Source organism: Sardina pilchardus, chromosome 11 (assembly GCF_963854185.1).
Source record: "Sardina pilchardus chromosome 11, fSarPil1.1, whole genome shotgun sequence".
NCBI lineage: Eukaryota > Metazoa > Chordata > Actinopteri > Clupeiformes > Clupeidae > Sardina > Sardina pilchardus.
In genome coordinates, this window is record NC_085004.1 from 6,998,335 (window position 1) to 7,014,321 (window position 15,987).

General features: G+C 43.7%; 2 protein-coding genes across 3 annotated transcripts in view; one reads left to right on the forward strand and one right to left on the reverse strand.

Moving 5' to 3' along the window:
- Positions 1–827: 827 nt before the first annotated feature.
- Positions 828–12,548, reverse strand: noa1 (nitric oxide associated 1). Its single transcript, XM_062548811.1, has 7 exons — positions 11,230–12,548; positions 10,844–11,008; positions 7,750–7,964; positions 7,486–7,617; positions 3,534–3,650; positions 3,240–3,357; positions 828–1,232 (listed from the first exon to the last, which is right to left on the reverse strand). The coding sequence occupies exons 1-7, from the start codon at positions 12,482–12,484 to the stop codon at positions 1,009–1,011; spliced, it is 2,226 nt and encodes a 741-aa protein (XP_062404795.1). The 5' UTR covers positions 12,485–12,548; the 3' UTR covers positions 828–1,008.
- Positions 12,549–12,859: 311 nt separating this feature from the next.
- polr2b (RNA polymerase II subunit B) overlaps positions 12,860–15,987 on the forward strand; it is a 14,738-nt gene continuing 11,610 nt past the window's right edge. Inside the window, exons 1-6 of one of the 2 annotated variants that reach the window (XM_062548801.1) lie at positions 12,860–12,986; positions 13,592–13,664; positions 13,941–14,091; positions 14,424–14,536; positions 14,800–15,019; positions 15,702–15,860. In XM_062548801.1, the coding sequence (XP_062404785.1) occupies positions 12,968–12,986; positions 13,592–13,664; positions 13,941–14,091; positions 14,424–14,536; positions 14,800–15,019; positions 15,702–15,860 (735 nt within the window). In that variant the 5' untranslated portion in view covers positions 12,860–12,967. Of the gene's footprint in view, positions 12,987–13,591; positions 13,665–13,940; positions 14,092–14,126; positions 14,168–14,423; positions 14,537–14,799; positions 15,020–15,701; positions 15,861–15,987 lie in introns of those variants that run through there. The other variant, XM_062548802.1, reaches the window with a different exon arrangement.

Consider the following 15,987-nt stretch of genomic DNA (forward strand, 5'->3'; position numbering starts at 1 on the left):
TTCCGCCTGTTAATGGGCCCAATTATCGCCTCCCAGAAGAACTTGCCCCTAGGAGAGATCTTATATCTTTCCTGAATCATAACTCCAATATGTTTGTTACTGTACTTCTTGTCAGTAAGAGGAACGGCATAGTGAAAGTGTAAAATAACATTAATTGCATTATAACAAAGATGACTTTTAAGTAGCTGTAACAAGCCAGAAGGAATAGCCTTTGTTACCAACTTATATTTTAGAGGTAGAGGACAACAATGTTGAGCCATGAATTGTTTATAAGCACATCCCCTTTGCCATCTAACAAGTCAAAAATAAGTCTAACGTTAATGTATTGATTTTTCATAAACCCAGTTTGTGTTTCATGTATAGTAAGGTCTAGACCTTCTTTTCATCTGTTTGCATAGGCACTTGCTATGATCTTACATTCAACAGTATAGAAGGCTGATTGGTCTCCAATTATCAATCATTAAACTATCTGTAGTGCCTTCCACTAGGTCACATCAGGAAGCCTCCGGAATTTCAGTAGTGTTTGTTTGTTCCAACGTCACTAAACAAAATACTGCTACATAAAATGATAAATAAACTAAACTCGCAAATAAATGGACAACTAGATCGACAACTACATTGAAAACCATGTGTTGGCCGACTGCAGGGCGTTTTCTGGCTTGTTTTGTGTAAGGTGATCGTTGATTGGCTTGTTTTGTGTAAGGTATGCTGTATGAGAGAGCTAGCTCAAGAAACTTGTGCATTTTACAGCCTCTGTGTGCATGGGTGATGTCATAAAGAAACGCTGACCTTCAAATGATAAAATGAGGTTGAGAAATCACTTGTTTTCACAACAAAGGATAAACATTTATTTACAGTATAAATATAAACATTCACATTAGTGAATAATACACTAAGTGATTTAGAGGTTACACACACACACATACACACACACACAATAAGCCCTCCGCCTAAAACAGACCATACTTTCTCACTCTCTCTCACACACACACACACAGCTCCTCAGCTCTAGGCCTTCTTGGTCTTCTTGGCCTTGCGTTGGGCGAGACTGCTGTCCAGCTGTGTGGGTGGACGACGAGGTTTGTACGCCGGCGACTTGTTGATGCGCTGTCCCCTTACCATGGCGATGTGCGGCAGCAGCGGTGGCGCGCGCAGATGCATCCCAGCAGCCTCTGGGGCGTGACATCGCAAGCGGAGACGGTCACCCTCCTGCCCTGTCACCGCCACCCACCCTGGAGCAACAACCAATCACACACAGTTAGGATGGGGGGCAGCTTAAAAACAACCAATCACATACAGTTAGGATGGGGGGCAGCTTAAAAACAACCAATCACATACAGTTAGGATGGGGGGCAGCTTAAAAACAACCAATCACACATACAGTTAGGATGGGGGGCAGCTTAAAAACAACCAATCACACACACAGTTAGGATGGGGGGCAGCTTAAAAACAACCAATCACATACAGTTAGGATGGGGGGCAGCTTAAAAACAACCAATCACACACACAGTTAGGATGGGGGGCAGCTTAAAAACAACCAATCACATACAGTTAGGATGGGGGGCAGCTTAAAAACAACCAATCACACACACAGTTAGGATGGGGGGCAGCTTAAAAACAACCAATCACACAAAATTAGGATGGGGGGCAGTTTAAAAACAACCAATCACACACACAGTTAGGATGGGGGGCAGCTTAAAATCAACCAATCACACACAGAGTTAGTGTGAGGGGGAGAGACCAGCTCCACACAAACAGCAGTGACATTAGGCTCGTTTGCGATGAGCTGCGGCTGACTTAGGCTGACTTAGGCTGGCTTCATACGTCAACGAGAGCTGCAGAGTCTTAGCAGGAGGGGCAACTAGCACACGCAGCTCATCCCGGACAGTCTGACTGAGCTTACGTACCTGAAGTTACTCGCGAGAGACCTGGCTGGAGACCTCGCGGTAGATATCGCGGGATTTTGTATTAAATACAGTAAAACTTTTATTCTTGCTCATTAAAATGAGCATGGTGACTGACGAAATAAATTGATATTATGTGTTTAAATAAACCACTGTTGTCATACAGTTAACAGGCCTGCATTGCAGCACATTAATTAAATATCAAGTGTTTTCCGTGTGTATATATTTAACCAACAGCATAAAATAGCAGAGTATCCTCACGTTTTCAGTAGGCTAGCCTACCGCTGTTCCAGAAATCACAAATAAGAAGGTATCCGTTCGATTTCTGTTCATTTTAGCAGATTCTAACGTAAGGAGCAAAGATTCTAGAACAGAGCAAGATGGATCACAGGGATAAGCTCCAGCGTCATCCCAGACGTTGGTTTTAGTGCAGTTGAACTGATCCGTCTTGGTCCGCTCTAGTGTCTTGGGTAAGGAGGCAGAACGAGACACCTGTCATACTCGTCATGGGGAGATTCTTCCAAACGGCCCTATCACAACTTTGAACTGACGTCATTGGGGTGGGTTTTGGCCAGCGCAGTTGCTTAAAAACCAACTGCGCTGAACTGCGCTGGCTGAGCTAAGACGTAGTCTCCCGAGATCTTGTAAGGACATGTGACATGATGTCACGGGGGTAACTCCCACCGCGACTGCAAGAAGTCGGACATGATTTCTAACCAGTTTGCATTTCATCTGTCCCAGTATGCACTCTGTTTAACCCAGCATGCATCACATCAAGTCAGATCTGCGCAGATTTTCGTCAAGTCAAACGCACCTATTAAAGGAACATGATTCCCTGACTCATGACTCTTGAATCTGTAGTCTGAGATTCATGTGATTCCTGAAATTCTAATGCATCTGTCCCATTTGATTCCTGAATCTATGACTCATTTCTGGTTCTTGTGTGATCTCTTGTGGGATCAAAGGAATCAGATGTATCGCTGATTCAGGAATCAGGGTGAGTTCTACAAGAGTGTAGCAAAGATTGTGAAGGTGGAGCAAGATACTTAATCAGAAGTCACTTCCTGGTATCCGAATCGCACGGGGGGGGGGGGGGGGGGGGGGTGTCAAAATCCCCCTTAACAGAGCAGAGGCAGAGACTGTTCCATTGAAGTCTATGGGCATACAGTAGCTCAGAGTTTCACCACATGTGCTAAGATCTTGATACAGATCTTTATACAGACGACTTGATTCCCATTTCGTGGCTACAGACATGAACGATGACATATCTTGCTCCGCCTTAACAATCTTTGAGTAGGAGGCGGGGTTGTAGATGCTGCGCACTAATTGGTGTACCTGCTGATGACAGTGTGATGTCACAGACAGCAGTGTTAGGACCTTCACCAATCAGCTCAAAATCCTGGGGCACAAGAGGCGGGAAATCCCTCATACGCTCCTCCCCTCCCATAGGGACCTGCATTACATATGACACACACACACACACACACACATTGCACAATTCCATTAAAAACACATAACACAGCATAAACACCACCTTGCTCACATGTATGATACAATAACTAATGCTTCAGAAACATGACACACACTTCAATTCAACATGAAAAGGGTGCATTCCAAACACACACACACCTTGAGTAGATCCCTGCCGGCGTGCTTCTGGTAGATTCCGTCTGCTTTCTCCAGAGCGGTCACGTGAACAGGAACTCTGGAAGACGCCAGTACTGAGAACCAGCACGAGTGAGTCCCCTACACACACACACACACACACACACACACAGATATATGTGTAAATGACAGCTGAGTGTGTGTGTGTCTTTGTGTAAGTGTGTGCCTGTGTGTGTGTGTGCCTGCATACCTGTGTGTAAGCATGCGTGTGTCTCAGAGACACCTCATACAACTCAACCAATAACATCAACTAGAAATGCAATTCCAAGGAATTACCAGTGCATGAAAATGCAAAAAAGATAGATAATGTAGATATGGTTACTAAGGTGTAGCTAGGGTAAACATGGTGGTTGCATAGTTTACAGAGAGTTGATAGTGTGAAGGTAGACTGTTTAAAGATGAAACATTTAATTCCAGAACTAACTTAACTAATGATTTCTATTCATGTTAAAATGTTGATTAGCTAACTTAGCTAATGATTTCTAGCTGTTGTGCTAAAAATGTTAATTATGCTAGCAATGCTAACTTTATTAACAATGCTAACCAGGTTGATTAGCTAACTTAACCAATGATTTCTAGCAGTAATGCTAAAAATGCTAACTATGCTAACAATGTTAGATTTGCTAACAATGCTAACCAGGTTGATTAGCTAACTTAGTTGATGATTTTTTACAGTTATGCTAAAAATGCTAGCTATGATAACAATGCTAACTATGCTAACCATGCTAACTAGCTAACTTGCTAGTGAGGACTTTTATTTTGAAACATTTGTGGCTAGGGTATCCATGGTGCCCACTATCAGGAAAGAAGAAGTTACTGCAGTATAATCATGTTGGTTGCTATGGAAACGGTCATAAACACTTAATTTTAATGGTTGCTATGTTGGTTGCTAGGTACATGGAGGTTTCATTTAGTTGACTGGAGGCATAGTTGATGATAACTGACAGTTGGAATGGTTGAACAGTTAATAGTTGAGTAGTTTCAATGGTCAAATGATTTAATAGTGTATTATTGCAGTGAGGACTTTTATTTTGAAACAGTTGTGGACAGAGGAAACAGTTAACAGGATCTGTAGTCTTCACAGAGAGATTGTATGCTTAAAGCCTGAGACAGAAGGTGCCTCTCATATAACGTTTACGCGTCCTCTCTCGCTCCTCACTGATCTACATAAAGAATGATGGAGCGGCAACAATGGGATAGTCTAGCCCTTCTTCTATCCTTCTTTATGTAGATCATTGAGGATCGAGGAGCGAGGGAGGACATATAAACGCTGCTTGAGAGGGACCCACAGTAAATACTTTAAAAGTTGTATGTAGATAGTCTAATTAATGTTGATAGACAGAATGTTTAATGGATGTTGATAGGCAGATTGTTTAATAGATATTGATTGACAGTTTAATGGTGGATGAGTGAATGGTCTGAAGAAGATGAATGGATAGAAGGTTGGATGGAATGTGCCTTATATTCTTGTTAAGAGAGACACTGATACAGCTCTCTGAGAGTAGTTGACACAGGTGTAATCAATTTAACTGGCTAGTCTTAAGAGAGCCAGAGTGTACTCTTACAGCCTGAGACAGAGTAAATAATTTAAAAAGTTGAATGTAGATAGTCTAATTAATGTTGATAGACAGAGAGTTTAATGGATGTTGATAGACAGATTGTTTAATAGATGTTGATAGACAGTTTAATGGGTGGATGAGTGAATGGTCTGAAGAAGATGAATGGATAGAATGTTGGATGGAATGTGCCTTATATTCTTGTAGAATGGAGAGACACAGCTCTCTACTGAGAGTAGTGGATACAGATACAGGTGTAATCAATTTAACTGGCTAGTCTTAAGAGAGCCAGCCTGAGACAGAGTAGATTGTTTAAAAGTTGAATGTAGAACGTCTAATTGATGTTGATAGGCAGACTGTTTAGAATGGGTGGATGAGTGAATGGTTTGAAGAAGATGAATGGATATAAAGTTGGATGGAATTAGGAGGACTTATTTTGATACTGTTGTGCACAGAGGATACAGGGGAACAGAATATGTAGTCTTCAGAGAGATTGCCTGAGAGAAACTGACAGTTGGTGCCCAGGTGGCTGACCAGCTGGAGTAAGATTCTAATTGCTGCCGTGATGTCATAATGAGCAATGTTAAGTCTATGGGGGAAATTGTAATAGTTTTTAACTAATAGTTTAAAAAGTATAAAAGTTACAAAGTTGAAAAGTCATAGCACACATGTCCTAAGTAAGACCTACGTAACGCAGTTTGAATGAAGTTTCTACGTTAAACGGTTCTAGCTGATTTGCGTGCGTTAGAAGAAGAAGAATAACTAGAAATGCAATTCCAAGGAATTACCAGTGAATGAAAATGCAAAAATAGATAGATAATGTAGATATGGTTACTAAGGTGTAGCTAGGGTAAACATGGTGGTTGCATAGTTTACCGAGAGTTGATAGTGTGAAGGTAGACAGTTTAAAGTTTAAACATTCCAGTTCTAACTTAACTAATGATTTCTATTCATGTTAAAAGGTTGATTAGCTAACTTAGCTAATGATTTCTAGCAGTTATGCTAAAAATGCTAATTATGCTAGCAAAGCTAACTTTACTAACAATGCTAACCATTTTGATTAGCTAACTTAACCGATGATTTCTAGCAGTAATGCTAAAAATGCTAACTATGCTAACAATGCTAAATTTGCTAACAATGCTAACCAGGTTGATTAGCTAACCTAGTTGATGATTTTTTGCAGTTATGCTAAAAATGCTAACTATGCTAACAATGCTAACCATGCTAACTTGCTAGTGAGGACTTTTATTTTGAAACATTTGTTGCTAGGGTATCCATGGTGGCCACTATCAGGAAACAAGAAGTTACTGCAGTATAATCATGTTGGTTGCTATGGAAACGGTCATAAATGCTTAATTTTAATGGTTGCTATGTTGGTTGCTAGGTACATGGAGGTCTCATGTAGTTGACTGGAGGCATAGTTGATGATAACTGACAGTGGAAATGGTTGAACAGTTAAGTAGTTGAGTAATTTCAATGGTTAAATGATTTAATAGTGTGTTATTGCAGTGAGGACTTTTATTTTGAAACAGTTGTGGACAGAGGAAACAGTTTAACAGGATGTAGTCTTCAAAGAGATTGTATGCTTAAAGCCTGAGAAAATGACAGTTGGTGCCCAGGTGGCCGGCCACCTGGCGTAAGATTCTAATTGCTGCCATGATGTCATAATGGGTAATGTTAAGTCTATGGGGAAATAGCTCAATGTTAAATCTATGGGGAAATCGTTTTTTAATTAATAGTTTAAAAAGTATAAAAGTTACAAAGTTGAAAAGTCATAGCACACATGTCCTACGTAAGACCTACGTAACACAGTTTGAATGAAGTTTCTACGTTAAACGGTTCAAGCTGATTTGCGTGCGTTAGAAGAATAATAAGAAGAAGAAGCCTAGGAAGAACAGTACAGTGCATTTTCATGCACTGTAATAATGTACACCGGAAGACAACATGTAAGACCAGTCTCACTTCAACTGGACCCAGGAAGACAACATTCCCTCTCCATCTTCAAAAAACTCCTGAAGACCCAGCTGTTCAGAGAACATCTACCTCGACAGGGATAACAAAGAGGCGGACATTCCCAGTCGCATTCCCCCTCCGGACAATTGCTCTCATTGAGGTACTTATTCTTACTGCACAATTTCATAGAATTGTTGTTAGAATTGGTTTAAAAATCTTAAAATGTTGATGTTGAATGTTGTAAGTGGCTATGGTTCAAAAGCGTCGGCCAAATGTAATGTAATGTGATGTAACATGCTCGAGTCTTCAGCTGCGCAGCGGTGAGGGCCAGAGAGCACCTGGCAGTGACATCCACGGCATCTCTAAAGGGCAAAGGTCAGATGTGAGAGGTGAGGGGTCAGTCTCACCTCCAGGTAGTCGATGCGCGCCAGCCCCCCGAGGAAGAGGGAGGCGGCTGGGGGCAGGATGAAGGTGCGCGGCGTGATGGCCTCTGTGGGGACCACGTGCTTCACTTCCTGTTCCGACAGCACGCTCAGGATCTATCACCGCGGCAACACAAACACATCCCAGAGCAAACCCCAGCATCAGCACCAACAACACACACAAGGAAAGTAACAATGAGCTACAACATCCACTAAATGGACTCTCACAAAACACAGACACACACTCACGTCTTTGTCCTTCATGATGCCGGGCGTGTCATAGAACCAGTGGGCGTCTTTGATCTCATTGTAGCTCAGTTCCACAGGAGCAGCCTTCTGATTGGCTCGGCTGCCCTTTAGCTCCTCCTCCTCCTCTGGCCCATAGCTCTCCTGGTCAGGGTCAAAGGTCAACTCCAACTCCCTCTGCTTATGTGGTTCCAAGCGGAACGTCCTGCCCACACGTCCTACACATACACACACACAAACATCGAGCTGAGCATAGAGGAACGCTCTTTTCACTTGATGTCCAAAGTTCAAAGTTCAAAGTACTTTATTGGCCATTTGTGCATAACACATTGGAATTCTTGTGCAGGCCCTACAAGTCAAGTATTTTAAAAAAAGAACAGACATGACAAGTATTTAAAACAGACATGACAAAGAGTAACACATACAAGACATTCAACAAATGTCACAGATAACATTGTAATCTTCTTTCCAATATTCCAAATAGTCTTTACATTGCTTTATAATTTGGTTAACTCCGATTGGTTTTTGGAAAACAGGGTTGTTGCGAGACTGGTCAGGGTGTGTTTTGGGTGGTGGTGGGGGGGGGGGGGGGGGGTTAGTCTCAACAACAACAGATGCAGGGGACTTTTTGCTGGGTTCAGTTCTTGGGTTTGGAGGGCTTTATAATGGAGGGTGTCTTGGAGGCTGGATTTAAGGTGATTTAGGAATAAGGAAATGTAGTGCTCTCTTATTGGTGTTAATCATTAGTGGGTATCTACCTAATTCTGCTCTTCAGGAATTGTTTGGTGTTTTTCTCTGCACCTGTAGGATATATCTGTAGAATTCTGCTTGTAAAGACTCCATGGTGTGTTTTTCCCAGTGTGTATAGCTATGATGATGGAGTGGACCCCATACTTCACTACCATACAGTGCAATGGGCAGGATGACACTATCGAATATTTTCAGCCAGATTTTAATTGGAATTTGTAGGTTAAAAATGTTCTTCTAATTGCATGTAGAGCTCTTCTCGCCTTTTCTTTTAGTGCATTAACTGCAGTTTGTTTATCTCCAATTTTGACAGCACACTTGGTGTTTAGGTACATACTGTAGATTGAATTAAGTCATATACTTTGCCCCCCATTCCACAATTTATCATCCGATGAGTCCCTCATGTCAAATGGAATCAAAAGGCCAATGAAACAGGCAAATACGCTGTAGTTTTTTTTATTGGCTTACGTTTTGGTAATTAATGTGTGGAGTACATGATCTGTGGTGCGGTATTTTGGTAGGAAGCCAATTTGGGCTTTACTTAAGTTTTACTTAAGGGTCATTCCACGCCAAATCAACCAGAGCCCACGCACTTGCGTCTCAAAAAAATCTGAAAAAAATACCATGTGTGCCTATGTTACCCAGGAGACACTCTGTAAAATGTTTTTGTGCTAAGATCAATACTTTTCAAGTAACAGCCAGTTTTACAGGGGGAGGGGGGTGTCAAATTTGTTCTACCTCTTTTTTTTGTCAAAGTTCACAAGCTCATTGCTCAAGAACTAGAATCTGTAGGACGCTCAAATTTTGCAGGCTTGTGCATAAATAGGAATAGTATGCAGTAAAATCACCACGAGTAGTCTGGATGATCCTGCATGGTCATAGCAGTCCCTCAAAGTTGATCAAATTGTTATTGGAGTTCTTGGCTGGGCTCTGTTTAGGCTTACAGAAGACATATTTTTACTCAACATAGGCTCTTGATTTTTTTCTCTTATTGAGATCAGTAGAAACACTTTCCGAAAAAGCAATGAAGAGAAAAGAAAATCCATCAGGGACTGAACAGCAGACCTCACAAGTTTGAAAAATTATTTTGGATCTCATATTCAGAGCACCCTAACACCTTGTGGGAATATACAAAGATTTTTTTTATATTTTTTTCGTTAATCTGCATTACCTCTTCTTTTTGAAAACACCAATTTGACTTGTCTTATGCGAATCTTTCTTTTTCATTTTCCACCCTAAACATGGACAAAATGCACCATTGAGATCAATATGTTTTGTCCCCACCCGGCAATTTCAGTGATTCAGTGATTTTAGTGGCACCTAGTGGTTACTCTATACAAAACAAATCTCTCAATAGATCTCTATGGTGCATTTTGCCCTTGTTCAGGGTGGGAAATGAAAAAGAAAGATTTGCATAAGACAAGTCAAATTGGTGTTTTTGAAAAGAAGAGGTAATGCAGATTATAGAAAAAAATATTTAAAAAATCTTTGTATATTCCCACAAGGTGTTAGGGTGCTCTGAATATGAGATCCAAATTTATTTTTCAAACTTGTGAGGTCTACTGTTCAGTCCCTGATGAATTTTCTTTTCTCTTCATTGCTTTTTCGGAGAGTGTTTCTACTTATCTCAATAAGAAAAAAAACCCCAAGAGTCTATGTTGAGTAAAAATGTGTCTTCTGAAGGCCTAAACAGAACCCAGCCAAAAACTCCAATAAAATTTTGATCAACTTTGAGGGACTGCTATGACCAAGCAGGATCATCCGGACTACTCGTGGTGATTTTACTGCATACTATTCCTATTTATGCACCAGCCTGCAAAATTTGAGCCTCCTACAGATTCTACTTCTTGAGCAATGAGCTTGTGAACTTTGACAAAAAAAAGAGGCAGAACAAATTTGACACCCCCCTCCCCCTGTAAAACTGGCTGTTACTTGAAAAGTATTGATCTTAGCACAAAAACATTTTACAGAGTGTCTCCTGGGTAACATAGGCACACATGGTATTTTTTTCAGATTTTTTTGAGACGCAAGTGCGTGGGCTCTGGTTGATTTGGCGTGGAATGACCCTTAAGATAACTTTGGGATTTACTTAGTGCTCATCAAGGAAGTCTCCTATTCTTTTATTTAGAATACTGCAGAACAGTACACCGAGACAACTGCTCACAAATGCCATGGTAGTTACTTGGTTCTGATTTGTTCCCACTTTTGTGAATTTGCACCACACGTCAGGAAAATGTCCTGACAGTAGAATTATGTTGAACAGTTTCAACACTGCACAATATTGAACAGTTTCAACACTGCATAATATCTCTATCTCTCTCTCTCGCACTCTCACACTCCATGTCCTTACCCACGAGGTAGCCGCGTCTTCGGAGCTGTTTGAGCCGGCGCTGTTCCTCAGGCTCCAGCTCATCCAGGGTCTGGACAGACGTCGCCCGCAGCCTCTCCTGACGCCGCTCCACACGGTGCGCAGTTGGGTTAATAATGGGGAACTTCAGCAGGTTCAGAGTAGTGCCTTCACACACACACACACACACACACACACACACACACACACATACACACATACAGAATGAAATGTCAGCTAAATGAGCAGTTTGGTTAAACACACACACACACACACACACACACACACACACACACACACACACACACACACACACACACACACACACACAGTCAGAGAATGAGCAGCTTGGTTAAAACACAAACACACAGAAGTGTGTGGACCCTTACCAGGCCATGGGGAGATAGTGGCCTTGCGAATGGCGTCAGAAGCGCGAGACTTGCAGTAGTCGGACTCCAGGAGCGTGTTGAAGAGCGTGGACTTCCCGGCGTTGGCGGTGCCCACGAGGTACACGTCCCCCTTGTAGCGCCACAGCAGCTGCAGTCGGGACACGAGCTTCTCGATGCCGTAGCCTGTCTTTGCGCTGATCAGGTGAACGTCTGTCACGTCTCCAGCGGGGATCCCCGCTTCTGCGCAATACTGCTTCAGCCGCTTCTTGATCCGAGATAAGTAGTTCTGCGAATCACCCGGGAGCAGGTCCACTTTGTTCCCCAGGATCACGATGTTTTTGTTGGGTCCCACGAGCTCGGGTAGGTCTGGGACGATGGAGTCGGGGAGGTCCAGGAGATCCACGATCAGGAGAACCAGCGCTTTCTGCGGTTTTACCGTGCGCACGATGTCTCGGTACGCCTCCTTGGACATGGTGACGTTTAGCGCTTTGTGGTGGTTCGTGAGCAGGTAACAACGCTGGCATGTCGCTTTGGAGAGCGTGCCCTCGTCCATCAGACTCGCGTATTTCTCGCTGGCGATGTAACCGGGGATCCCGGGGTCAGCGCAGTGCATGAGCGCCCCGCAGCCAGAGCAGGGTGTGTCGCTGGCCGGTTGGTCTGGGTCTGGTGACCCGTACACCTTCTGCTCCTCGCGTCTCTTCTGCCGTGACTTCGAGACCTTCTCCACCACGAACCCGATGTCGTGAAACTCGATGAGTGACTCGTCCTCTTTGACTTTCATCCCCGCGAGGGCACGGGCTTGCTGCTCAAGGGCCCCGCGAGGGGAATCAGAGTCCGACTTTACCGGCGCCTTATCTTTGGTTGCCACGGTGTCCGTGATGCGCAGATGATCTGGGAGCGAGTCTCCGAGGTCTTCGGACTGGTCTTGCTCGAGGAAAACAAACTCTTCCTCTCTGTCTGGATCAACGAAGGCCAGCCGGACGGGTCCTTCTTTGTCTACCGTTGTAGCCTTTTCCCCTCGATCCGTTTGGTACCATCTAGAGTTAAAGATCCCGTTCTTTTCAGACCTGAGACAGAGTGCTGTCCATCGCAGAGACGTGGCTGCTGAGGTTGAGACGTGCTGCTGCTGCTGCTGCTGCAAACTAGGGGAGAGCGATGCGCTCCATTCGACTCTACCGGAAAAAGTCCGTCTCACCACACAGAAGCGTCGTAAACATCTCCTTTGCCATAACGACAACTGCAACAGGGTATACATCTTTACTGTATGTCCGTGTATGTTTCAGTTACATTACAAGGTTAAACATAGTGCGCCCACAGACAGATCCATAGACAGTAAGTCCATAGACAGTAAAAGATAGGACAGATCCCGGTGCGCCCAGAGAACACCCCACACGTGAATCCGCGAGAGTTGATGACATCAGAGGAAGTTGACAGGGAAGACTTTTTGATGCCATGAAATATCCTCAAGAATTTAGTCAATTGAGCCTAAAAGTAACACAAAACACCACCCAAAACATGACACAGCAATAAATACATTTTGAAGATTACTGTGCGTTATCACAAATTAATATCAACAAAGCGCACTCTGGTCTAAAGGATGTGACGTCTAATGCAATCGCCATTTTCCTGTGTTTAGTTTTGGAAGGAAAACGTCTGGAAATAAAAGGCTACAGAGTGCAACAGACGTTTTCTTTAAGCTGTTCTGGCTCTGTAGTTAGCAGGCCAACAAACAACAATCATGTATGATCAAGATGAAGGTATGTTTTAAAGATCGTGTACAGGAGTTCTGTTTTTATTTTAATCAAAACTCCAAGTTTCACAAAAACACGAGTAACATTAGCCTTCGCTCCGTACACGAAGCTAAATGCCTCTACCGGTAGCTAAGTTGGCTAGCGTGGCGGGATGAATACTACGCAGTGGGATAACCGTACTCCTCCGTTTTGCGATAAGTAGTTCCTGTTATGTACATGGAGACAGTGCGTAGTTGCGGCTATAATAAAATATTTTTCCAATTATTTGGTTGTAACTTGCTTGCACAAAGGTGCACTGTACTGCTCTACTAGCATTGGCTAGCTATTTAGCAAGCGCTAGAGAACTTTAGCTGTCTTCCGAGGACGTTAATATGTTAAGGACTTGAAACTTTGGCATTAGTTGTGACTGGGAGCTTGTTTTCCCAGATAATACTTCCCTAGATGTTGTTTAACTCGGATGAATTACCTTTCGCTCTTTAGTTTTACGGGGCATGTTTCCCTGTTAGATATTGTGAGATTGTCTATTCTTGATGTCGTAATGAGATTTATTGGCAATGTTAGAAAAAAACACATAGAGCATGCCACCCTCTGATTCGTGCCTGACTCTACAGATATCCAGTACGATGAGGATGAAGATGAGATCACCCCAGATCTGTGGCAGGAGGCCTGCTGGATCGTTATCAGGTGAGGAGGGAGGGCTGGAGGCTATGTGTGTGTGTTTCTGAAATCAGCCACTCTTTGTGGCAGTAGTTTATGAGCAGGACTAGTGTGTGTGTGAGAGAGAGAGAGTGTGCATACATTCAGTGCCCCATGTGATGGGTGTGTGTGTGTGTACATTCTTTGCCCCTTGTGATATTGATGTGTGTCTGTGTGTGTGTGTGTGTATGCATACGTGCGTTCTGTGCCCCCTGTGATATGTGTATGTGTGTGCATTCTGTGATATGTGTGTGTTCCCTGCAGCTCCTACTTTGATGAGAAGGGTCTGGTGCGTCAGCAGCTGGACTCCTTTGATGAGTTCATCCAGATGTCGGTGCAGCGGATCGTGGAGGACGCGCCGCCCATAGACCTGCAGGCTGAGGCCCAGCACACCTCAGGAGAGATCGAGGAGCCGGTGAGACATACACACACACACACACACACACCTGCAGGCTGAGGCCCAGCACACCTCAGGAGAGATCGAGGAGCCGGTGAGACATACACACACACACACACACACACACACACCTGCAGGCTGAGGCCCAGCACACCTCGGGAGAGATCGAGGAGCCAGTGAGACACACACACACACACACACACACACACATGCATGCAGCGAGATGGAGGAATCATTATATAATATAAAAAAAATGAAGAAATGAAGCTTGCATCATAATAATTGCATGATTATGTATGATTGTCTTTTTGTTTCTGTGTGTGTGTGTGTGTGTGTGTGTGTGTGTGTAGCCAAGGTACCTGTTGAAGTTTGAGCAGATCTACTTGTCCAAACCCACTCACTGGGAGAGAGACGGCGCGCCCTCACCCATGATGCCCAACGAGGCTCGACTCCGCAACCTCACGTAGGGGACACAGCTGCTGATACACTCACTCACACACACAAACACACACACACACACACACACACACACACACTAATTACAAATACACACATCAGATACACACACACTTATTTGACATGTTAGATAAACAAACATTTCATATGCATGTGGATTTATAAACACAAAAGAGCACAGATTCAGATGGTATGCAAATAATTGTGCGATGCCCAGCTTTACTGTGTGTGTGTGTGTGTGTGTGTGTGTGTGTGTGTGTGTGTGTGTAGGTACTCGGCCCCTCTGTACGTGGATATCACTAAGACGATCATTAAGGAGGGGGAGGAGCAGCTGCAGACGCAGCACCAGAAGACCTTCATCGGCAAGATTCCCATCATGCTCCGCTCCACCTACTGCCTGCTCAGCGGCCTGACCGACCGTGACCTGTGTGAGCTCAACGAGTGCCCGCTCGACCCCGGCGGATACTTCATCATCAACGGCTCCGAGAAGGTGACCGCAGTAAAGCACTCAGAACTCCAAAACACGCTGACCATCTCAGAACCCTATGAGCCGTTTATAAAGAGAGAGAGCTATGAGTGGTTTATAAAGACAGAGAGCTATGAGTGGTTTATAAAGACCGATACAGAGAGCTATGAGCCGTTTATAAAGACAGAGAGCTATGAGCTGTTTATAAAGACAGATACAGAGAGCTATGAGCTGTTTATAAAGACAGATACAGAGAGCTATGAGTGGTTTATAAAGACAGATACAGAGAGCTATGAGTGGTTTATAAAGAGAGAGCTATGAGCTGTTTATAAAGACAGATACAGAGAGCTATGAGGCGTTTATAAAGAACACTGTCAAGAGAATCGTTCCTCAGGCAAGATGGGAAACAGAGGACCTTATCACAGAATCCAAAGGCAAACGATGTGTTTACTATGGTTAGAAGCAAAATCAGCCTTGAAAGATTTCAACTTAAGTGGCCACTACAACATCGCGCACAAAGATAACTAAAAGTAGGCTGGAGGCTGCCACTGTTGTAGTCGTGTTCAAAGTAAAGATGGGCTACACAACAGAGCCTTTTTTCTAGAGCCACAGTTACCCATTGCAGAGGATAAACGTGTTTATTGTCTAAATGTGGAATATTGTTTATAACCATAACCATAACTCATGTGACTGTGTGTGTGTGTAGGTGCTGATAGCCCAAGAGAAGATGGCCACTAACACGGTGTACGTGTTTGCTAAGAAGGACTCCAAGTATGCGTACACAGCAGAGTGCAGGTCCTGCCTGGAGAACTCCTCTCGCCCCACCAGCACCATATGGGTCAGCATGATGGCCCGCGGTGGACAGGTAACACACACACACACACACACACACACTATACACACCAGCACCATATGGGTCACCATGATGGCCCGCGGTGGACAGGTCACACACACACACACACACACACACACACACACACACACACTCACTC

Coding starts and splice junctions, on each gene's coding strand:
- noa1 (XM_062548811.1), bottom strand. CDS start 12,484: ATGTATACCCTGTTGCAGTTGTCGTTATGGCAAAGGAGATGTTTACGA. Junction 7,965..10,843: donor AAGACGCGGCTACCTCGTGG/GTAAGGACATGG, acceptor GTGTATGTGTAG/GACGTGTGGGCAGGACGTTC. Junction 3,651..7,485: donor CGCGCATCGACTACCTGGAG/GTGAGACTGACC, acceptor GTGTGTGTGTAG/GGGACTCACTCGTGCTGGTT.